Below are 24,475 nucleotides of genomic sequence, written 5' to 3'. Positions count from 1 at the left end.
CCAGACCCCTGCAACAACAGCACTGTCCCTCACCAGTGGACAGTATTCACTCTGTCTGCAGGACAGTCTCCAGACCCCTGCAACAACAGTACTGTCCCTCACCAGTGGACAGTATTCACTCTCTGTCTGCAGGACAGTCGCAGGCCTTCTTAGCGAACAGCCAGGTTCCAGGACTTCTTCAACAAAAGGACTGTCTTTCACCAGTGGACAAATCTGGCAAAATAACATCAAAACAGACAGACAAAGTACCAGCAAAACAGCCATGTCTCCTCAGTCCTTGGCAGCTCAGGGGGCAGGTCTCAAAAGTCCAGGGCAATTCAAAGCAGCCACCAGCAATTCTCTTAGCCTCTCTCTCTCCACGAGGTGCTGCTTCCAAAAAGATCTTCCGCCTCTCTCTAGTGTCTCTCCAAATCTACGTCACCAGCTCCTCCCAGTTCAGGACTTTCTTTTCACATCAAAAAGTCCATCCCACAGGTGGGATTAACAAGCTCTGGGTTTTAATACAATCAATTTGAAAACCAAGCCCAATACAGGGGAATCTCCACATTCCATTACTATCACACTGTATCATCAGGTACAGGTTGGACTAGATAACACCTGAAATCCCTTCTAACTTTGAGATTCTGTGTTTCTAAAACTACTTTTTTTAATATTGTAATCTACTTTCTAGTGTGTCTTTATCTAGGGCTTTGTAAACAAAATAATCTCTTTTTATCTTTTTATTTTTTTAGTTTGAAGAAGTGATTTTGGAAACAAGAGAACAATATTTGAAATTACTGGAGGGTAAGCCTGAATTATTTTACTGGTATCTCGTGTTTGAAATAAAAACTAACTCTTTAGAGAATATTACCATGGAACTCAAAGTACTTAAAATATTTAGAAAAGACATAGTGTGCTTTATGCAAACATAAACATATTTCACTTCATAAACATAAATGATTAAGCACAGCAAGCAATGGTCCTAGTTAAAATAATAGCTGACATTTAGGTAGTACTTACTATACGCCAGGCATTGTGCTAAGCACTTTACAATTATCTTCTTTAATCCTCACAACAACCCTGGGAAGTAGATGCTCTTTTTATCCCCATTTTACAGTTTTTAGGAAACTAAGGCAGACAGAGATTAAGTGACTTGCCCAGGGCCGCACAGCTAATAAGTGTCTGAGAACAGATTTGAACTTGGGTCTTCCTGACTCAGAAAGCATTGACTCTGAGGTTAGGATGTTCAAGAGTCAGGAATGGGTAAGGATGGAGTCTACTAACCAGCAACACAGTTCTCCCAGGTTTTGTATTCCTTCAATAAATTCCATGTCTAATATCAGTGATTATTTCCTCTGAGGCATTTATCCTAACTCATTCTGAGGTGGGAAGGCTCAATGATCCTGAGGGTTAATCAGCCTGGGAATGGGCTTTTCCCACCACTACTCTCTTGAGGAATATGAGGAAGGAGAGCATTCCAGGCATGGAGGTGGAAGATGGAATATTACAAGGGGAAGAGAAATCTTTCTTGGAGTATATATCCTTTGAATATACCCTAGGATCATGAAGCAAAATGATTACTTGGAGGGTTAACTCATGGAGATTTTTTTCCTGTGTTTGGTTATTGTCAGTGTACTGAGAGATACCTGATGTACTTGACCCAAATATAATGGAATGGATGATGGGTTCATGGTCTGGGATTTGGGGTAAAGGCTCTAGGTTTGAGTCACATGGTACTTTCTCACTCTCTTAACTTGCAAGTTCTCTCAAAACTGGGAAGATGTAATTTTTCTCCCTTCCTACCTCAGTATTCTGAGACCGACTTACAGCTTGTAAGCATGTACTACACTATTACAGAAGACATTTTTCTTTTCAAAAGGAAGGAAAAAAAAACCCAGAACATTTTAAATGAACAACAGTTAATTTCAAATACTTATGTAAATCTCCAGAGTGACAGATCCAAGTATGAGCTCTGCCTGGGGAGCTCCTTTTTGTTTTGATTCCAAAGGAAAGTTTATCAGGGAGTCTCTAACTTTCTGTGTCTCTCTGTTTCTGTGAGTCTCTGCCTTTCCAGACTCTCTGTCTTGCTGTCTCCCTTACCATCTTGTTCTTTCTCTCTTTCTCTCTCTCTGTGCTGTTCTTCATGTCTCTAACATGAAAACAAATTTTTTTAGTTTCTAAGCCCAGTTGAGGTAAATGAATAGAAAAACATGCATTAACCACATATTAGCACAGTCAAGCACTGTGCTAAATGCTGAATATATAGATAGCTGATCAGGACAGTTCCTACTCCCTAGGACTTCCCATTCTAATTGGGAAAGAGATCACATACAGCAGAGCTCCGATGCAAGGGATATTGGAAACATCCAGTGGTCCTAAGAGTGCAATGGCAGTAGCAAAGCAAGGATATTGTTTGGAGAACATTGACATAAAGATGGCAGACTTGGCAAATGACCAGAAATTCTCCCAGAATCCTCTAGTGTGGTGGCATAATTTGAACTTTATTTGCTGGGACTTGAGAGAGGGAGAAACCAGAGGAGCTTGTCCTTTATCTTGTTTGCATCTTGCAGGAGACCAGGGCTCTTTCCACCATACCATACTGTCTCCTCAAAGTAGTCCTGGTGGCATTCTATAGTTCCATATATATATATATATATTCATAAATATATACATATTTACATATATGTATACACACATATATATGCAACTTGTTTCATCATCAGATTTTTTTGGCCCATGCTATTCCTGTATTGGGTCTCCTCGGGGGATAGCTCTCTACCTATAACATATGAAAGGGACCTTCGTAGGACCTAATGCCTGGATGCATTTGTATACTAATGCTCCTAATTGTGAGTCTGAAAAGCAGTTTTCCAAAAGGCAAGGATATAGTGGGTAGAGCACTGGACTTAGAATCAGGAAAACCAGAGCTCAAATCTTGCCCCATCAGATCACTATAATTGTAGGTATCAATTGCTTAACCTCTAAGTGTCAATTTCCTCATAATAATAGCGCCAACCTCCCAGGATTATTGTGAGGATCAAATGAGATAACATTAAAGTGCTTTGGAAAACTTAAAGCTAAATAGAGTTTTCCTTTCTTTTCCACAAGATGCTCTCTACAAATTCAGTGGTCCTTTGGCTACACTCGATAGTTCTGTGTTTAAAACACAGGATTTTGTGCAAGATGAAAGGCCAGTGGTCACTATCCCACTTCTCTTTGGCTATTCCATGTATTAGCCATTCCCTTTTCCCAAAAGTTTTGCCAGCTTTTCCCTTGGCTGTCTAATTGGGTGGGAAGTGGAATTCCAACACAGACCGCATGCTTACTGAACCAAGTCAGCTCTGTCTTCTTGAATACCTTAATCATGAACTTTTGAAACAACTCCTAGTCTTTGATCCTTTGATCCTGAGATCTTTAATAGGGATCTATCATCAGTCACAGTCATAATTTTCATTAATTTCTTCCCTCTTTGATTATCTAAGCTTTTGAGGGAGTTGCCTTTGTTTTGGCAGTATCTATTCTTCCTGTATTTTATTTACTTCTCAAATACTCTGTGGACTTTGATGCAGAAAGGCAGGATCCACTGCCAGGTCTCCTTGTCTTCCTAGTTTTATTTGTAATTCTCTCAATTTGGACTTTGTTCAGCCTATGGGGGGAGCCCAGCCCTTGTCATGTTCTTCTTCCTTGGAGCATTTACCCTATGTTATTGATTACACCTGTGGTTCTTTTCATGATTAAGGCTGTTTTTATATTGATTCAATTATGAGTGCAGGTTGAAGGAGAGATAAGATGTAGTACTCATGTCCTATTATAGTGAGTTGATGAAAAGAAAAAGCAGATGAGTAAAGATGGAGATTTCAAACTCAACTCCAAGAGTCAGAGTATACCAAGGCTCTATTTCTTTTTAAAAATTTATTTATTTTATTTTTAATTTATGGAATAAAACAAGCATTTCCACAACATAATACCTTTCTGACATTAGTAGCTGTCAACATGTCACCCAATAATAAAAGTTTACATTGATGAAACCCTTCACCTACGTTATCTCACCTAATTTTTACAACATTGTGAGATAGGAAAAGCAATGCACTTTAAGGTTTATAAAGTTCTTTATATATGATATCTCATTGCTCCTCAACAATCTTGTGAGGGAAGTGCTATTATCCTCTTTTTATAGGTGAGGAAACTGAGACTCAGCAAGGTGAAGTGAATTTCCTCAGGGGTCACACAGCTCTTAAGTATCTGAGACAGAAATTGGAACCCAGGTTTTCTTGAATCCTAATCAGGCACTCTAATCATTGTCATGCTGCCTCTCTCCTTTTCCCATTTTATAGATAAATGGGGTTCCAGAGAGGTTAAATAATCTGTACAAGGTCACAAAGTGACCTGAAACTTTGGTGTTCAGATTCTGTAGAGTGTTCTTTGTTTTGTTGTTGTTGTTGTTGCTTTTTTTTTTTGCCTTTTTTTGGGAGGGCAATTAGGGTTAAATGACTTGCCCAAGGTTACACAGCTAGTAAGTGTTAAGTGTCTGAGGCTGGATTTGAACTCAGGTCCTCCTGACTCCAGGGCAGGTGCTCTATTCACTGCACCACCTAGCTGCCCCATGCTCTTTGTTTTTTTTTTTTTTAAGTTTTATTAGCTTTTTGTTTTTTACTCCATGGATATTCCTGATCTCCCCCACTCCCACACTATGGAACCTAAAGTAAAAAATCAAGCAAAACCATCTGATAGTTACTTCATCTTACTCTGTATGCACTATTCTATTTTTATAGGTCCTTGCCTTCATTTAATATAACAGATGTAGAGCTGAAAGGTCCCTTAGAGTTTATCTAAACCAATCCCTCCTTTTACAATTGAGAGTGCTGAGGTTCAAAGAGGGTCTATGATCAAATGGGTGAGAGAGAGTATTTAAATTTAGGTCCCTCTGACCAAAGAATCCAATACTCTTTCTATCTCTCCATAAGAGAAAAGAGGTATGTTTCATCATCTCTCTTTTGGAGTCAAGACTGGTCATAGCCTTAGAGTTCAGTTGTCTTTTAGCATTCTTTTCATTTATATCATTGTGTATTCTTGTATATTGTTTTCCTTTTCATCTCTGCATCAGTTTATACAAGTCTACTCAAATTTCTATTAATTTCTCATATTTATCATTTTCTGTGTTGCAATAGAATATTCTATTGCATTCTGATGTTCAGCCATTTTTCAGTTGTTGGACTCTTTGTGATCCCATTTGAGGGTTTTCTTGGTAGAAATACTGGAGTGCTTTGTCATTTCCTTCTCCAGCTCATTTTATAAATAAGGAAACTAAGGCAAACAGGGTTAAGTGACCTGCCTAGGGTTATACAACTTAAGTGTCTGAGGCCAGATTTGAACTCAGGAAGATGAATCTCCCTGGTTCCAATCTTGGCACTCTATCTACTGTGCCACCTAGCTGTCCTTACCCAATCTGATAGGTACCTACTTTCCTTCCAGTTTCTTGCCAGATCAAAAGTTCTCCTATGAATATTGGATTTCCTTTTCTGTCTTTGATTCCTTTGTGGTAGATGCTCAGTAGTTAGCTCACTGGGCCAAAGTTATGAACAATTTGGTAACGTTTCTCACATAATTCCAAATTGCTTTCTAGAATGGTTGGACTGATTCACAGCGTTTATGTGCCTGCTCATATCATTCCCATCCTTTATCATCTTTGTCAAATTGGTAGGCATGAGATGAAATCTCCAAGTTGTTCTAATATTCTTTCATTTAGTGATTTGGAAGACTTCTCATATGGTTGTTGATGGTCTTTTAAAATTATTCATGTGTATTGATTTATTAGAGAATGTTTTTGATTATATATTTTTGTCATTTCCTTTTGTATCTTATAGGTAAGAGTCTATAACCTTAGTTGTAAAAAGTTCCTTCTCCCATTTTACTTTAATTTTTTTATGATACAATCTTTGATATTTAGATCGCATAGCTATTTGGGTTATTGATATGGTGTAAGACAGGGGTGGGGAACCTGTAGCCTTGAGGCCATGTGTGGCCCTCTAGGTCCCCAAATGTGGCCCTTTGAATCCAAACTGATTTTTCTGTGGAGTTTGGATTCAGTCAGAGGGTCACACTTGAGAACCTAGAGGGTCACATATGGCCTTGAGGCTGCAAGTTCCCCACTCCTGGGTAAGACCATGGTTTCTGTCTGAATATGAGTTGGGCATCTAGGTGGTGCAGTGGATAGAGCACTGGGGCTGGAGTCAGGAAGACTCATTTTTGTGAGTTCAAATCTGGCTGCAGATACTTACTATATTGGGCAAGTACTTAACCCTATTTGCTTCAGTTTCCTCACTTTTAAAAAGAACTGGAGAAGGAAATGGCAAACGACTCCAATATCTTTGCCAAGAAAATCCCAAATGGGGCCACAGAATTGGACACAACTAAAAACTGACCAAACTGAACAACTTTTCCTGAGCTGTCCAGTGCTCTTTCCATTCCTCTATTCTGCCTTCAAGGAGCTTATAATCTAGTTATGGAGCTAAGATTAATACACATGAAACTGAGAAAAAAATAGTAAAGTATGTAATTAAATATTTCTCTTTTTTGCTATAGACCTGTAGTTTCATTTGTGTAATGAGCTACGGGTTTGCAAATTTCTTCTACCAAGGAAGGTCAGCAACTATTCTGTGACATGGCATCTTAGAGAAGGGGTTATTAATCTTTTTTTGTGTGATGGACACCTTTGGCAGTCTGGTGAAACCTTCAGACCCCTTCTCAGAATAATGTTTTTAAATAATCAAAGGAAAAGTTAAATATCACTTTGTAGGTTTGGATAGGACAGACTCCCTAAAATCTCTTAGAATGCACATCTTAGAGGACTGCTTAGGACAATGAGAAATTGTGACTTGTTCAGGGTCACACTGACAAGAGGTTTCTGTGGGGAGATGAACACATAGTTTGCAAAGCCAGTCCTCCATTCACTATTTGCTGCTACATCTTTCTGTATATAATTATTATTCTGCAGAGTACAGAATTTGAGTGCTCTGGGAATTCGGAGAAAGGAAAGAACAGTGTGAGCTGTAAAAGTCAGAGAAGCTCAAGTTCCTTCCTCTTCTAGTCAGAGGTTCTAGTAGCCATTTCATTGGTCTGCTATAGCTGGCTAATCTGTATCTTCAAGAGAAGCCTAGAATTGACCTGATCTCCCCAGGACCAGAAATGACCCAAGACCGAACCATCTCTTTAGGATCCCTTGCCCATAGGAGTGGCCATTTTGATAGTCCTAAAGGATTAGAGCTGAAATGAGCTAGTATCTAGAACACAGCAAACCAAGTATTGTTTTATCTGCTGCATTCAGCACCAGATAGGGTTATCAGAATGTTCGCTTTGGATTCCTGTGACACAAGTTCAGCCTCTAGCTTTTCCACTTCTGGACTATGCCAGGGGTGGGGAACCTTTGGCCTCAAGGCCACATGTGGCCCTTTGACTGAACCCAAACTTCACAGAACAAATCCCCTCCTTTTTGGATTTGTTGGATTTATTCTGTGAAGTCTAGATTCAGTCAAAGGGCCACACTTGAGGACCTAGAGGGCCACATGTGGCATTGAGGCTATAGGTTCCTCACCTCTGACACTGTGGACTGTCTTTGCATCTTGAATCTTTTATCTGAAAATCCTGTCTCATACAAGGCTGGAAGAAATAATTGATTGTTCATAGTCATCCCCCTGAGCCCAGGTGATCTTGGAGGACTAGTCAGCAAATAAATGATGTTTAGCATAGAAAAGTTCAGGATCACATGTGGGAGAAAAAGAATCACAGAGAATCCTAGTGGGAAATGACTGATTATTTTTTAAAAAGCTCAGCATAAAATGAGTTAGGAATTCATTGATTCACTTCATTTATCCAACAAATGTTTAATTAGTTTTAATTAAATTAATTATATTATGATATAGAATTATATGAGAAATATATGACAGATACAAAACAAAATGCTATGTGAGGTCTGAAGGACAAGGTTGTTGCTGACAGGAATGAACAGAGAAGGTTTCATGGAGAAAGTTGTATTTGAGTTGGGTTTTAAATGATGAAGACATTGTTGGTGGTCTAGTCAGTCTTTTGAAGCAGTTGAGAAACTTTGCTTCTTGGAAGACTTAGTTTTAAAGGAGGTTGTATTATGGTCCTTGCCAGAGGATATCACTGCCCATCTGTACAGATAGATGGGAAATACCTTTGAATCTAATATATTTAGTGCCTCCTACATACCAGGCACCCTCAAAGTGCTGGGGAGACAAAGATGATGATAATGATGATGAAAAAAGGAAGATGCCAAAATCTTAGAAAATATTTTAGTCTTTACTATTATTGTCTTCTCCCCCCAAAAAGTGACCAAGAAAGTATCAGTGACTCAAGCCATAGACCTGATTTTTTTGGGGGACTGGACCTATGATGTCACTGATACATGGTGAACTCCTGATGGAGGAACCTATGCAGACTGGCATCAATTTTACAATTGTGTAATTTAGTGGCTTTAGTGAATTGTCTAGGACTGTTGTTTGTCCTTCATTCTGAAGACTGTGACATCATAGAGGTTATGCCATGACATGCAAGTGAATCAGATTTTAGTGAGGGAAAGCCAGACACTGAGAGGTTAAATGATTTACCCAGCTCAGGCCGCCAGGATATGTCAGAGGCAGGACTTGAACCCAGGTCTTCCTCAATCTGAGGCCAACTTTCTATCCACTATACCACATTTCCCATTTTTATTTTTTATTGAAAAAAATTTTTATGGGAATAATCTATGTTGAGAACATCTTTTATAAAGGTAACAGAAGGCGACAGGTAGTCAGACCATATTGTTATAGTAACATCATTAAATGAAAAGTAAAGGGAAGAAGGGATTCCACTGTGCTCTTTGCTAAATACCAGCATGTTCAGGGGAAAGAGCTCTGGAGGGAGAACCAGGCCACCTGGGTCCAAATCCCAGCTCTGCCAGTTACTACCTAAGCAGCTTTGTGAAAGCCATTTAGCCTCTCTTGGCCTCAGTTTCATTTTCTGTTTAATGAGGGGGTTAAACTAAATGACCTCCGAGATCCTTTCCAACTCTGTGATCTCATTAAACCCTTATAATAGAAAAGGTAATTGTAAACCCAATCCTGGGTTTACAAGCAAAGATCCTGGCCTATCTCCAATCTGTTTATCACAAAATCATGATCTCAGTTTGTTTCTTACAGACATAAAAAAAAAAGATGCTGAAATTCTACTTTGTCTTATAATTATAATTATGCTGCTAGAGTTGTGTGGTGACCTGCTCCAGATGGGCAAACCCCATTTGTAAGGAATGCATCCACTAGAATAGATACACCCTGATGTGCCCAGACCATAACTATACCAACCCTACACTCATATTTCCTTCCATTAATGGATTGGGCCTGCTGTGCAGGGCCAGAACAACATGCCAAGGATTACAGTAGAAGGATTATGGCCTTCCCAGTTTAGGAGATTATTGGAACAAAAGACCCATATGTGTAATGAGGGCTTCAGTGCTGAGTCAATGTGAAAGTCCAGCCATTGGGCAGCAATAGCTGAACCTTCTTATTGCCAGGCCACTCAGATTACCAGATTTTAGCAACTAGGACATCCAAAACCGGCATGATCACTCAAAACAATATGGAGCCTCCTATGCTATGATTCATTACGCTTGTTAACTCAGTTCTCCCTGACTTGGAATGGCGTGTAACTTCAGATCTGTGGGATTGCATGGACTCAGGCTTTTAGAAAAACAAACCTATTACTATGGCAGTCCAGTTTATGTGTCCCACTAACAAGTCCATGGCCTTGTTTGTATTTATGTGCCTTCAAAGTAATTATATATTAGAGGATGGGGAGGATTCCGTAGGTAGTGATAGAAATATTAAAAGAAAGAAAAGGACTTTAATAAAAAAAAATTCAATTAAAAAACCCCACAGAAGTAAACACAGAACAGTTTAGTACTGGACAATAGCAGACAGGGCAAAATTGTTATTACTGTATTTAATATGTACTCTTTGAAAAAAATATGTAATAGAAGTTCATAATTTCTAATATGACTGTTTGCAAACTGACATGTTCATATTTGATGTTGCTAAGTTAATAATTGAAAAGACAATTTTTTTTTAAAGCACAAAATAATGGTGTCACATAGTACTGGGTCTGCAATAAGAGGGTTTTAATTTTAGAATCCTTGATGCCCCCAGGGCTCCATCCTCTTCTCTTCTCTTTGTCTCTTCTGCTATTTTACTTGATGATCTCGTCAGTTCCCCTGGATTCAATTGTCTTCTCTGCAGATGATTCTCAGGACTTAACCTCAGGATTCAGGCTTAACCTCAGTTTTCCCATCTCTGACCACCTATTGGTCATCTCACCTGTATATCCTGTAGACATAGTAAACTCAGCACGTGGGAATCTGAACTCATCATCTCTTCCCCTGAACTCTTCCTGCTTCTGAGCTTTTGTTACTGTGGAGGACACCACCCACCTCCCAGTTCCCCAGCCCTGCATTGTAGGTCTTATCCTTGTCCTCACTCTCTCTCAACTCTTATTTCCAATCTGTTGCCAAGGCTTGTGGATTTGACCTATATAACATCTCTCATATGCATCCCCTTCTCTCCTCTGATGTTTCCACCATCCTACTGCAAGGCCTTATCGCCTCAGTCCTATACTGTTTCAGTAACCTGTTGTTTGGTCTCTCATCCTCAAATCTCTCCCCACTCCAGTTCATCCTTCATTCAGATGCCAAATTGATCTTCCTAAAGTGTGGGTCCAACCATCTCAGGTCTTCATTTGACAATGAGGGGACTGAACTAGATCGGTAAATTCTTTTAAAGTTCTAATGTTCTAGGCCACCCAGACTTGAAACTTTGGGCCTTTCTCTCTCCTGACCCTAATCTATCCCACCTTCCACCCCATCTACCTAATCAAATCATTTTGATTCCATTCCCACAATTTCTTTCTACTTTAGTTGTTGCAGTCTTTGTTCAGGGTTGAATTATCTCTTGCTTAGACTCAAAGCCTCTAGACACCTTGGCCTGAGAGTGCTGAAAGCATTCATCACCCTTCAGATGCTAGGAGCATCGAGGTTTAGTAATGTTCTTTCCCCTGCCTAAGAGTCGTGCCCAAGTGAAGGCCTTCTTTCTGCCTGGCCAAGATATCTCTGCACTGCCCCCCTCCCCACTGCTGTCCTGGAATCTCTGTAGGAGGCATGAGAGAAAAGAATTGTGGTGATTGGTTCCCAGTACATAGGGGTTGGTGAAACCTCAGGGTCAGCACTGGTGGGCTTGTAGGAATGATGAGGGAGGTCTGACAGTTCATCTTTTCACACACTCCCCCTCACTCCTATCCCCCCCAACCTGCCCAATTCATGCCTTACCCCATCTCTTCCAACCTTCTCATTTTTACAGAAGAGGAAACTGAGGCCCACATAAATGAAGTGGCTTGCCCAGGATTATGCAGGGTTATAGAATGATGGATCTGGACCTGAAAAGGATCCTGGAGTCATCTAATGCAACTTCTTCATTTTATAGATGTGGAAACCTCTGGGGGAGGGGAGGGGGATGGAAGGGGAAGGAAACAAAAGCATGTAAGCACCTACTATATGCCAAAGCATTTTAAAAACACAACAACCTTGGGAGGTAAACAATGTTATAATCTTCATTTTACAGATGAAGAAACTGAGGCAAACAGAGGTTAAGTGACTTGCCCAGGGTCACACAGCTAGTAAGTATCTGAAGCTCTATCCACTGTACCACCTAGCTGAGGCCCAGATAGGAGGGGTGTGACTTGCCTGTGGTACTTCAGGTAATGAGTAGCAGAGTCCAAATTTAACTCAAAGTCTCTTTTCACTTTTACACAACAAAGGAAGGCTCCAGGGAGTGCAGAGAAAGAGAGAGAGCTGGGAATTCATTTACTATTTGAGGTTGGCAACAACCCATATGGCCAGTGGAGAGCTGACTTTGCTACTGACAGGGCACTAAGTTCCAGTTTGGCTTGGGTCCCCAGGTCAGATAATCTTGTTGCAGCCCATTTCTAGTGGGAGAAGAGCCCAATAGCAATAGTATTTATAGATCACTTTAAAATTTGCAGAATGGCCCTTACATATATTACCTTATTTGGTCCTTTTCAGTGCTTTATTTTTTGATATAAGACCCTTTGACGTGGTACACCAGGACCTGAGAGGGAGCAGGTAGTCAGTGGAACAATAAATGTATGTAGAGGTCAGTGTAGATAACAGGAATTGAGGCAGCCAAGATACTGGTAACCAAAGCACAGCCTTAGTTCCTTCGTACTAGTTTCTACTCTGTACAGTGTACGTTAAGCCCTTGCACTCTATGTGATGATAGGACTTCTAGGCAGTGCAGTGGATACAGTGCTGGCCCTGGCATCAGGAAACCTTGAGCTCAAATCTGGCCTCAAATACTTACTATCTAGGTGACCCTAGGCAAGTCACTTAACCCTGTCTGCCTCAGTTTCCTCATTTGTTAAATGAACTGGAGAAGGAAATGGAAAACCACTCCAATATCTTTGCCAAGAAAACCCCAGATGGGGTCAGGAAGCATCAGACATGACTGGAACAATTGAACAACAATATGATGATAATATAGCTGATCATTTTTGTCAGTCAATAAAAACTAAGAGTCTAGCTGGCTTACAGGGGAAGAAAAACTGGATGAATTGCTGAGTCACTACTGTTAAAACAGTTAATCTGGAAATTCTGTGTCTAAGACTCTATCCTGTGAAAACATAGAAGATTAAGTTAATGAGTGACAGTTGTTTGAACCTAATGCCTCCTTCAGGTTGATTTACTTCCAATAGATCAGTATCAAATGTCTTATGCTGGACATAAGGGTCTCCTCATCCGAAGCATAATAATTGCTGTCTGCCTCACAGCACTGACTGATCAAAGTGGGATAATGTAAGTGAAGTGCATGTTAGTGTGAGGTATTATCTTTCTACCTAAGATACTACTCCTTTCTCAGTATTCTCTTTTTTCAGTTGCTTATGCATAGGTTTTATCTCTGCTAACACCACCAAAAACCTACACGTATTTAATGTTTTTAAGATTTGTTTTGTTACTGTTGAGTCATTTCAGTCCTGTCTGACTCTTCATGACCCGATTTGGAGTTTTCTTGGCAAAGATACTAGAGTGGTTTGCTGTTTCCTCCTCCAGCTAATTTTACCAATGAGGGAACTGAGGCAAACAGAGTTAGATGACTTTCCCAGAATCACATAGCTAGTAAGTATCAGAGGCCAGATCTGAATTCATGAAGATGAGTCTTCCTGATTCCAAGCCCAATGCTCTATCCATTGTGCCACCTGCCTGTTCCTCGGTTCCTTTATAATCCTATGTATTTAATTTTATGCATTTAAAAAAACATTATCATGAGAAAAGGTCCATAAGCTTTGCCAGATTGTCAAAGGAGTCCATGACACAAAAAAAGATTAAAGATTCCTGTTCTAATGGGAGATGCTGACAGGTTATTACTTGACTATGGTCATACAACTAGTATGTGTCAGGGGCAGGCCTTCCTTCTTGCAAAGTTTGACCTCTATCCATAAAGTACACTTCCATCATATAGGAACTTAATTTATTGAATTGAATTCAGAGATACCATCAAAGAAACTTTTTTTTTCACACTCTGACCTTAATGTCTCCATCTCCTTTTCTAGCTCCTCATTTCCTCCCAATCACTTAGGTAACTTATCTGTACACATGTCATATCCCTCTAAGCTCCTGGTAGTCAGAGAATGTTTATTTTTTTTTCTCTTTTTCCTCATTGCCTGGAAAAGGACCTTGCAAACTGTAGGCACTTAATAAACGTTTAAATTACCTACTGTATCAGCAAGCACCCCAGCATCCCCAGGGTGTCTGTCAACACAGGTTCTTAGATCTGCTTTGTTAAAGGAAAGCAACTCAAAATGGGTTAACAAGCTTACTTTAATCAGTCAAATATGTATTGTTTACCTAGTTCAGGGGAAAAAGATCAGCACCCCGAACTTCAGAGTATACAAACAGAATTATCAAGACAGAGAAACAGATCAAGTAGACAGGTTTCCAAACTGTCCAACCATTACATCCATACCAAATCAACATCTGGGTTTTGCAAAGCTGGGGGGCTCTCAACAACGGCTTCCCAGAGTCTCATGTGATCAAATCACAGAACACTTCTCAAAGTGAGCCCCAAAGCAAAGCCTCACATCAGGGATTATATAGCCTTCTCCTGGGTCAGAAAATGTAACCACCCTCTTGACCCACTGCCCAATCACACAGCATCAAGGTGTGGGCATTCCTAAAAACCAAGCCTCTTGCCACAGGCTCCATGTGACCATATTCAGCCTATTAGGAGGTAGAGTACATTTTCAAATCAAGGAAGGTTCTCAGAGTCTCTAAAGCCTATCAAAGGGCCTAGGGGCAGGGAAGATCTTTAAATTTGCATTTCCATTACACCTACTTCTTTTCAGAGTCTGACATTTGATATAGGACACATAAACACAACCACTGTTAAATATATTGATTTTAAAAGTAACATGTTAAATTGAATTATGCTAAATATATTAAAAGTAATATGCCCATTCTAAGGCCTAAGATGGTACTATTGTATGGAGACACAAGAGGGTGCTAATTTAAATATCCCTTTGCTATGGTAGCATCTCAGATTGAGATCTGGGAGGGACCTCAGAGGTTATTTTAGCCCTATTAATTTTATAAATGAGGAAACTGAGGCCTCAGGAGGTTAAATTACTTTCTCAGGATCACACAGGCAGTAAGCATCAGAAGCAAGATTTGAACCTAAGTCTTTTGACTGGAGTGCTCTTTCTGTGTGCAGCAAATTCATAGATTGATAGAGCTGGAAGCAGTTTTAGAGCTTATCTTAAACCAGGGGTTCTTGGACAGACTTTGAAAAATAATGGAGTATGGAAGAGTCTGGTGTGCTATGATCCATGGGGTTGCAAAGAGGTGGACATAACTGAATGACCAAAAAACAACACCAACAAACCAGGGTTTTTTTGTGTGTGTCATGGACCCTTTGGACAATCTGGTGAAGCCTGTGGATTCCTTCCCAGAGTTACCATTTTTAAATGCATAGAATAAAATACCAAGGATTACAAAGGAAGCCAATTATATTGAAACATAATTATTAAAATATTTTTAAAAAACAAATTTGCTAACTCCAGATTATAAAGAGGCTTTATAAAGAGTTGTGCCTAAAATCAGACAGCCAGTTAATGGCAAAAGAGAATTAGGGGCCTGGTCAGCTAATTCCTTATCTGGAACTCTGTTTTTTTTTTTTTTCCTTGAGAAATTAATTGGTCATTAAAACTTGGAAAAAATAAAGGTAGCAGCACATTGCTGAGGGCACGTTGGTGACTTCTGGCTTCTACCCTTGATCAGGTTGTTATTCTTGTTCTAAACAATGTGTAACAATTAACATGAACAGAAACCCATTTTTGCAACATTTCTTTATTTTTAAAAGTTTTTTTTAAAAAACTTACTTTTAGAAATTTATTCAGTATTTTATTTTTCCCCATACCTGTAAAAAATAATTCTTAATATTATTTAAAAATTTTTTTGAGTTCCAAATTCTCTTCTCACTCCCTCCCCTTACCCCTTATTGAGAAGGCAAGCAATTTGATATAGATTATATATGTGCAGTCATGCAAAACATGTTTCCATATTAATCATGTACAACATTTCTTTAACTACAGTGTTTATTTATCCAGGCACAGGTAATGAAAGGTAATGAAATAATTGTGTTCCTTAAGAGAATTATAGCAGATTTTTACTCTATAAAAAGTCCTAAGTAGTGATGTTTAGGTCAGATAAAAATAAATGTATTTCTTTAAGAGTTCCTACAACCATGAAAAGAGACTGAATGAACCTGTTTTCATCCCACAGATGGATTTCTGCTCTTTCAACAAGTGCCTTTGGTCGAAATTGATGGAATGAAACTCACCCAAACCCAAGCCATTCTTAGCTACCTGGCTGCTAAATACAACTTGTATGGGAAGGACCTGAAAGAAACAGCATTGTACAGTATCAGTTCTGCCTTTATTTGATTTGGCCATAAGTTTCCCATAATAGAGAACCTATTCTGATGTTACGGCCTTTGGGAAGAGGCCAACCTGAGGGTAGATTGATTAGAAGAGAATGATGGTGGGTTAGATAACAGCAGACTAGACTGACCCAAGGGAAATTTTTTAAATCAAAATTTTTTTTCATTTAAAAAGCATTCTTTTTTTCTAACTCCCCCCTCCCCATCCTTCACCCCCAAAGAAAAAATAAAACCCCTATAACAAATATGCATAGTCAAGCAGAACAAATTCCTGTAATGGCCATGCCCCAAAATGTGAGTTATTCTGAATATTTAGACTGTCACATCTCTGTCAGGAGGTATGGGTATCATTCTTCATCACTGATCTTCGGGAAATCATGGTTAATCCATTGATCAGAATTCGGAAAACTTTTCAAAGTTGTTTTCTTTACAATGTAGTGATTATTGAATAATTGTTCTTCTGGTCCTGCTCACCTCATTCTGAATCAGTTCATATATAAGTCTTCTCAGGTTTCTCTGAACCTATTTCTTTCACAAGACTACTCCATTACATTCGTATACCATAATTTGTTTTGTCATACCCTAATTAATGGGTACTTCCTTAGTTTCCAGATCTTTTTCACCACAAAAAATATTGATATAAATATGGGTCTTTCTTCGATTTCTTTGGGTATAGGCCTACTTGTGATATTTCTGGGTCAAAGAATATGTACAGTGTCGTAACTTTGGGGGTATAATTCCAAACTTCTTTCCAGAACTACTGAACATATGTAGCTCCACCAACAATGGTTTACCATGCCTGTTTTCACCTAGTTCCTCCAACATTTGTCCTTTGCCCTTTTTGTCATCTTTGTCAGTCTTGATGGTGGGAACTAAAATCTCAGAGTTGCTTTAATTTATTTGTGTTTTGGTACATTTTTTCATATGGCTATTGATAGCTTGGATCTCTTTCCTTAAAAAAGTGCCTGTTCATATCTTTTGTAATTTCTTAATTGGGAAAGTGATCCTAAGGGGAATTCAGAAATGGGCACAGTTTGTCTTTACTGTTACCTCTTCTCCTTTCTGGGTCTTTTCCCTAGCTTTAGTGACACCTCCTCCTCCACTCCTCTGCTCCCCCCAGTGTTCTTACAATCCTTGTTCTCACATTTCCTTTTGTAGCTGCTATCAAAATCTGTTTCCCAGGGAAGGATCACATAAACGGGAAAACTGAGATGAAATTATCTAAAGGGTCTTAATAGGTTATATATCCCAGAAATATTTTAGGATCAGAGTATTTGGAGTTGGAAGGGATTTGAGATACCATCTATTCCAATTCCTTCATTTTAGAAATAAGGTAACTGAATCCCAGAGAGAAATGACTTCCCCAAGGTAATAAATACATGCAGTGGGAAGCAGAGCCAGATATAAGCTCAAGTTTTCAATGGCATTCATGGATCTTGGGCCAATTGTTCTAGAAGGCATTGGGAGTGAGCATTAGCACTTGTCCTTCTCTGGAAAAGATAATGTTAGGTAAGAAATATCTTCTTTTAGAGTACCTGTGGCAGGTCACTGCTGCCCAAATAAATCTACTACAATGCAGAAATTAGAGAGGTAACATGCAAGGTTTTGTTATGTTTAAGCACCAGCTCAGGAGGTAGAAAAATAATTAGGATTATAAAGAGGTTTTTTGTAAACAAAATTACATCAGAGTGATGGAGAAATAATTCTTTTACATATTATAATTTCATGCATTCTTTTAGGCTATAAAAATTAAGGCAGATTTATAATCTCATGCCTTCTTTGATGTCAGAAAAGTTGAACAAATTTAAACAGCATCATAATCTCATACATTCTTTAAATAAACTAGCCAGTTAAACAGATTATATAGGTAAACTAAGTCAAGTTATAGATTATATTTAGAAGGTTCATGATAGGCTGGTTGAAAGGGGGAGATTTACATTCCTACAGAGTTGGTATCAGATTAATCCTTCCTCAAATAAGCCGTGTCAAATTACTTGGGTAGCCTTGATTCGTATTTTGGCTGCTTATCTGAGGCCTTAAGTAAATTTTCATATCCCATGGGTTGTTTTTCAGTCAGCTCAATAACCTCCTAACTAAAAGAAATCTCCCACCCCCACCAACAAAAATTAATTAAATTTAAAATCCCATAATAATAATGATGTTAGTAATAGTCTTTTTATGTCATATTAAGGTTTTCAAAACCCTTTTTTTTTTTTGCATTAGCTTATTTGCTCATGACAATTCTGTGAGGTTAGTGCTATTATTATTCCCATTTTGCAGATGAAACTGAGACTGAGAGGGATATGACTTGCTGGGGTTTCAGAATTAGTAAGTGACTGAGGAAGGATGTGAGCTTGGGTCTTTCTTGACTCCAAGTTGTATGCTCTAGTCTTTACACCTTGGTGGTAATCTCTCCAAGGTGAGCCAGCATGCCCTGGTGTACCTAGTCTTTGTTCTATGCATACCTGTGTTTCTGATTATCTTAGAGTGAATTATCTTTCTACTATATTACTCAGGAAAGTATGATGTAGAATTATAGCATCAGCAAGTCAGTTGCAAAAGGTATTTGGTAGATGTGGATCACTCCTCAGCACCCTTGAAATCTCACCACCATTGCCAAAGTCCACTTGTAAGTCTGGCCCAAATCAAATCCAGTTTCATAGCTCCTGAATGCAAGAGATAAAAAAAAAAAGTAATGGCTGGGAAAACATAATTCCTGTCAGTGTGTTAATAGTGAATAGTTAAGGCAACAAGCACCTACTATGTGCCAGGCATGACTTGGGTTTGAATCTTCAGACAATCCTTATCTGTGTGAGTCCAGGCAAGTCATTTTACTTCTCTATGTCTCAGCTTCCTCATCCGTAAAATGAAGGAGTTGGACTGAAACTAAGGTTTTTGGCAGCTCTAAATCTATGAGTCTCTGAACTACTAATTAGCACAGAAAAGACTGGTATGGAAATTAACTTCTCCAAATGCTCTGCTTTCAGGATTAACATGTATACAGGTGGCATCTCAGACCTGATGTTTTTGATAATGGTACATTATTTCAAGCCAGCTGAAGAAAAGGAAAAGGAGATTGAATTTATCCTGGAGAAAGCCAAAAGCCGATATTTCCCCGCCTTTGAAAAGGTAAATCTTTGTCAGCCAAGGATTTCACATGCTCTAACATGACAAATTCCAGTTCTTTGCCACCCCAAAGAGCTGTTGTAAACATTTTAGAACATATAGGTTCTTTTCCTTAATCATCTATATTATGGAAATGCTTATTTTAGTCCGTAAATTTAAAAAAGCGAAGAATTCCTTTTTCTCTTTCTAGTCTTGAACCTAGAACCTCTTTGTTCCAGAGAGACTGACCTGAGAGTTGTTCCCTTTATGCAACATTCTAGGTCCTAATTTCATGATTTTGCATAGCTCCACCAGGGTCTGGAATGTATTTTTCTCTTCACTTCTGCCTCAAAAAATTCCTGGCTTCCAACAAAGCATAATTCAGGCCATTTGTGAATCCTTCCCCATCCTCTTATTGAGGCTCTTTTCCTTTTGAATTTACTTTGCATTTACTTTTTGAGCTTATCTCTGTTGGTATTGTATTCCCCCCCCCCCCCCAGGAGAATGTAAACTCCTTGAACACAAGGACTATTTTGTTTCTGTTTTTATTTCTAGCATGAGACTTTTACTGGAGTGTATACTTAGAACTGTTTGTTAAATTGGATTGGATTAAATTGAAGATTGTCCCAAAAGAGAATATTGTGTATATTGTCTCACAAGGAGGTCATATCAGCTGAAAACCTTATGGGCTTTGGCTAACAGCCATAGAAAAGCTTTGAGGGTGAAGAATAGTTATGAAATTAAGAAAAAAATATTTTAACACTTTAGACAGAACTGGTTGAGTTTAGGAGTTTGAAAGTATGTAACATGTTTCAAGGGAAGCTAGGTGTCAAAGATAGAACACTGGGTCTGGAGTAATGAAGATCTGAGTTCAAATGTGGCTTCATTTACTTACTAGCTGTGTGTGCCTGGGCAAGTCACTTTCCTTCTTTACCTCAGTTTCCTCTTCGGTATAATGAACTAGAGAAAGAAATGGCAAACCACTTCAGTATCTTTGCCCAGAAAGCCCCAGATGAGGTCATGAAGAGTCTGACATGACTGAAAAGGCTCAACAACAACAAAAACATATTCTCCACCTGCCGCCCTCCTCCACCAGCTGCATCCTAGGGGAGTACCTGCTCAGCTCACTTTTCCCTTCCCATCCCTTTCCCCTTCCTGAGGCTCATTGTCCCAAGGTCTCTGCCTCCATTCCACAAGGTAGTGTCCCAGAGTTCCTCTTCCTCATTCATCTGAAATCTGTCTTAAACTGAATTTGTCTTAAAAAGTAGATTTGAATTAGTACTTCATGTTGCTTACTCTGGATGCCAATATTACCATACAGATTTGGACTGAATGAGCTTACTGGCCAAGAATATACACTTTGGGGGTGACCAGTTAGGAGCTCATTATGTGACTAGTACAGTAGAGGGTGGCCAGTAGATCTCAAAACTATAGGTGAGTTAGGGGGATGTCTACCCCAAGTATGACTTCCCCTGGTAGAATGGGTGAATAGAACAATTTGCTCTAATGGCCATGAAAGGTGGCTGAAGCAGGCACTGTGGAGCACTTTAGAGCTTGGTCAAATGTCACGATGACTGCTGGGCTCTATCTCCAGCTGTCTTGACTTTTGTCCTGTCACTAGACTTAGGTGACTTGGTAAAACTCGGCTTCCCTAGAGAATCGAGACATCAACTGGTGATGTTATTATTGGTCTTCTTTGAGAACAAAGGACCAGACAATAAGAATACAGTGGAAAGAGAGTGTGGGATCTGGAGTCAGAGGCCTGTGGTTCCACTTCTGCTTCCGTCACTTATTACCTGGGCGACTTTGGACAAGTCCCTTTACCCACCTCAATTCCCTCATCTTCTACATAAAGGAGTTGGACTAGATGGCCTCTGAGGTGGTCCCTTCCAGTTCTAAACCTGTGATACTATGACTGAAGCAGTTTATCCCAAGGGCCAGCCATTATGAGAATTAAACCTTGGTCTAAGTGCCAACTCAAAGAACCCAGTTCTTTTCCCAGCCTATGAAGGTTTTTTGCATAGTTGTGTCTGACTCTTTGTGACCTCCATTTGAGGTTTTCCTGGCGAAGACATACTGGAGTGGTTTGCCATTTCATTCTCCACCTCATTTTTACAGATGAGAAAACTAAGGCAAACAGGGTTAAGTGACTTGCCCAGGGTCACACTAGTAAATGTCCGAGGCCACATTTGAACTCAGGACAATAAGTCTTCCTGATTCCAGGCCCATCGGTCCATCTGCTGCACCAGCTAGCTGCCCAAAGCAATGTACACAAATGACTGTAATCCAAGTGAGTAAATGATGGCATACTTTAGTGTATACTGAGCCCAGATCAGATAGAGTTTACTTTTATCCAGCATCTGTTTGTTTTTTCCCTTCTACAGATTTTGAAAAACCACGGACAAGATTATCTGGTTGGCAACAGATTTAGTTGGGCAGACATACACCTGCTGGAAGTTATTTTAATGGTAGAAGAATTACGTGCTACCGCCCTCTCTGAATTTCCTCTGCTTCAGGTAGATGGTTAAGCTTGGGGGAAGGAGGGGAAAAGGAGGAAACCCATCTCCCCACATACACCTGAAAGAAATGAGCAGGAACAAAGATTGAAATAGAAGTGATACATCCAAGTTGGTCCCTAGGGCTCTATGTGGTATCTAGAAGAAATTAAGGAGACCAGCTGAGTGTCTCTAGTTAGTGTTTGTTCTTTTGTTGGCCTAACATCTCTAATTTGGAGACATCTTCTGGATAGGGAAAGGATTAAATCCTTTGGACTACTAATTTGACGGTTTAGTAATTTGCCAGGATGTTTTGTTTTGTTTTATTTTTTTAATGGAAGCAAGGACTGACCCTAGGCAAAAAAAAAAAAAATTATTTCTACAGAGATTATCTTGGGTACTGCTCCTACCAAAGCCATCTCACTCACAGCCCTTTCTACATCATACCAAGTGTCCCATACTATCCACTGGCTGTCTAGGGGATCAATCTCATAGTTCCCACACCTATTTATTCTCCAGCTACAGTGATCTGCTTGGAAATACATGTTACTCTATTTCTAGACTCTCTGTGTCTTTATCCTGGCTGTCTCTCAGGCCTGGGATACTTTTTTTTTCCTCACCCATCTCTATCTCTTGGCTATCCTTGTCCCTGGCTTTTTGCAAATCTGACTTGCTGAAAGTGGCCTTTAAGGGTCCCCTTCACCTCCCCTCCCTTTCCTAGTATATTACCTCTGAGACTACTTTTTGTAATCTGTGTAAAATAGTGGGATGGCTATGTGGAGCAGTGGATAGAGCACTGGACCTGGAGTAAAGATGACTGAGTTCAGATGTGACCTCAGATACTAGCTGTATGATCCTGGGCAAGTCACTTGTTTACCTCCAGTTTTCTCGTATAGATATAATGGACATAATATTTTTGTAAAGTATAGATAATATTTTAATGTGCCTGGCATATAGTAGGCCTTATGTTAGCTGCTATTATTATTACTGGGCAGCTAGGTGGTACAGTGGGTAGAGTGCCAGGCCTGGAGTCAGGAAGACTCTTCTCTGAATTGAATTGTAACCTTAGACACTTACTAGTTATGTGACCTCAGCTAGGCACTTAACCTGTGTTTGCCTCCAGTTTTCTCATCTGAAAAAAGAGATAATAATTGTATCTACATCCTAAGTTGTAGGATGTTGTGAGGATAAAATGAGATAGTATTTTTAAAGCTCCTGGCATATAGCAGGCCCTATATAAATGTTAGCTATTCTTCTTCCTGGGCAGCTAGGTGGTGTAGTGGATGAAATGCTGGGACCTAGAGTCAGGAAGACACCTCTTTATAAGTTCAAATTTAGCTTCAGATACTTACTAGCTGTGTGACCCTGGGCAAGTCTCTTACCCTCCCCACTCTGCCTCAGTTTCCCCATCTGTAAAATGAGCAGGAGAAGGAAATGGCAAACCATTCCAGGATCTTTGTTGGAAAACCCTAAATGGGGTCATGAAGAGTTAGGCATGATTGAACAACCAAAATGACTATTATAAAACTTGTATGTACATAGTTACCTACCTATTATATTCCCAATTAAGATATGAATTCTTTGAGGTTGGGAAGGGTGAGATGACTTTGGTAAGAGCAGCACCCAAGATAATCTCTGTAGAAAAAAAATAATTTTTTTGCCTAGGGGCAGGTTTTTTACTTATTTTGTATCCCTAGTGCTTAGCACAGTGCTTGATGCATAGTAAATACTTCTAAGTGCTTGTTGACTGACTATGCTCTGACCTTTCCCCAGCATCAAAACTTAGCTCTCCTCAGTTGTACCAACAATCCTATTCTTCTTGGTATCTGTGAGTAGTGATTTCTTTGAATCAGATAAACTAATCCCTACTAAAGAAGCTGATGTAGCTCCTTATTTTTCCTCCTTACACAATGTCTCAATTCACATAGATCGAGTAATTCTGTCAATATCTTTGGTCAGGGGTCAGTGTGCATTTAGGTAGATTTTTGATCTGCCTTGTGAGTAGTATTTTTTTGCAATTCACCTCCTAATTATGTTTTTCCCCTTGAATTAGGCATTTAAAACAAGAATCAGCAACATCCCTACAATTAAGAAATTCCTTCAGCCTGGTAGTCAGAGGAAACCCCCACCAGATGACCACTATGTGGCCACCGTGAAGAAGGTTCTACAGATTTAATGGCCAAAGGTAGACGAATTGGGAAAAGGAAAGAGATTTCAGCTCATAAATCAGAAGATGTGGATTCAAATGCTGCCTCTGATGCTTACAACTTGTCCTTGGCCCTCAGTTTCCTCATCTGTAAAATGAGGGGGTTGGACCTGATGGTCCCTTCGAGCTTTATATCAACAACTATGAAGTAGAGAGTATAAAGATTTTAGCCGCTTTATCGATAGCACAAACTCAGCATCGTAGTGGATAGCTGAAGCCCATCTTAAGTACTAAAAATAAAATGTTAGATGAGTAGAAAACTAATGATGTCACTAATGGCAAGAGTTGAAATCGAATGCAAAGCTGATTAAATTTAAAGGTGTCTTTGTGGTGTATGGTGTGTGGTTTTTAAAAAAAAATGTATTGCTATTTTTATATTACCTTTATCTCCTAATAAACTCATTCTCTCTGTCAAAGAAAACCATCCCTTAAAATAAAGAATAAAAAAGAAAGGAAAATAAAATAGTTCAGAAAACTTGCCAACACATCATTGAAGTCTGACAATATATGCCATGTTGGTATATTATTAGTTTTTCAAGCAGCTGTTAATTTAGAATGAAGTTCTACAATTTAAAATAAATGTATTATGTAAATAAAACGTAGTAAATTTAATCATGCTTCAAGTGTTGGGTCTCCCT

At 39.2% G+C, this 24,475-nt stretch overlaps 1 protein-coding gene across 7 annotated transcripts in view; it reads left to right on the top strand.

Annotated features, from left to right (window-relative positions):
* The window catches only part of LOC138147995 (glutathione S-transferase A4-like), a 39,796-nt gene extending 15,484 nt beyond the window's left edge, over positions 1–24,312 (top strand). For 6 of the 7 annotated variants that reach the window (XM_069070607.1, XM_069070606.1, XM_069070603.1 and 3 more), the window contains 5 exons: positions 732–783; positions 15,875–16,007; positions 19,019–19,160; positions 21,521–21,652; positions 23,685–24,312. In XM_069070607.1, the coding sequence (XP_068926708.1) occupies positions 732–783; positions 15,875–16,007; positions 19,019–19,160; positions 21,521–21,652; positions 23,685–23,807 (582 nt within the window). In that variant the 3' untranslated portion in view covers positions 23,808–24,312. The remainder of the gene's footprint in view (positions 1–731; positions 784–15,874; positions 16,008–19,018; positions 19,161–21,520; positions 21,653–23,684) is intronic. The other variant, XM_069070609.1, reaches the window with a different exon arrangement.
* Positions 24,313–24,475: the final 163 nt, after the last annotated feature.

The sequence above is a fragment of the Petaurus breviceps genome, unplaced genomic scaffold, assembly GCF_028583685.1.
Source record: "Petaurus breviceps papuanus isolate PSGF00001 unplaced genomic scaffold, PetGlider_PUasm1.0 90822, whole genome shotgun sequence".
Lineage (NCBI taxonomy): Eukaryota > Metazoa > Chordata > Mammalia > Diprotodontia > Petauridae > Petaurus > Petaurus breviceps.
The sequence above is the reverse complement of the archived record's forward strand: the minus strand, read 5'-3'. Positions and strand labels throughout refer to the sequence as shown.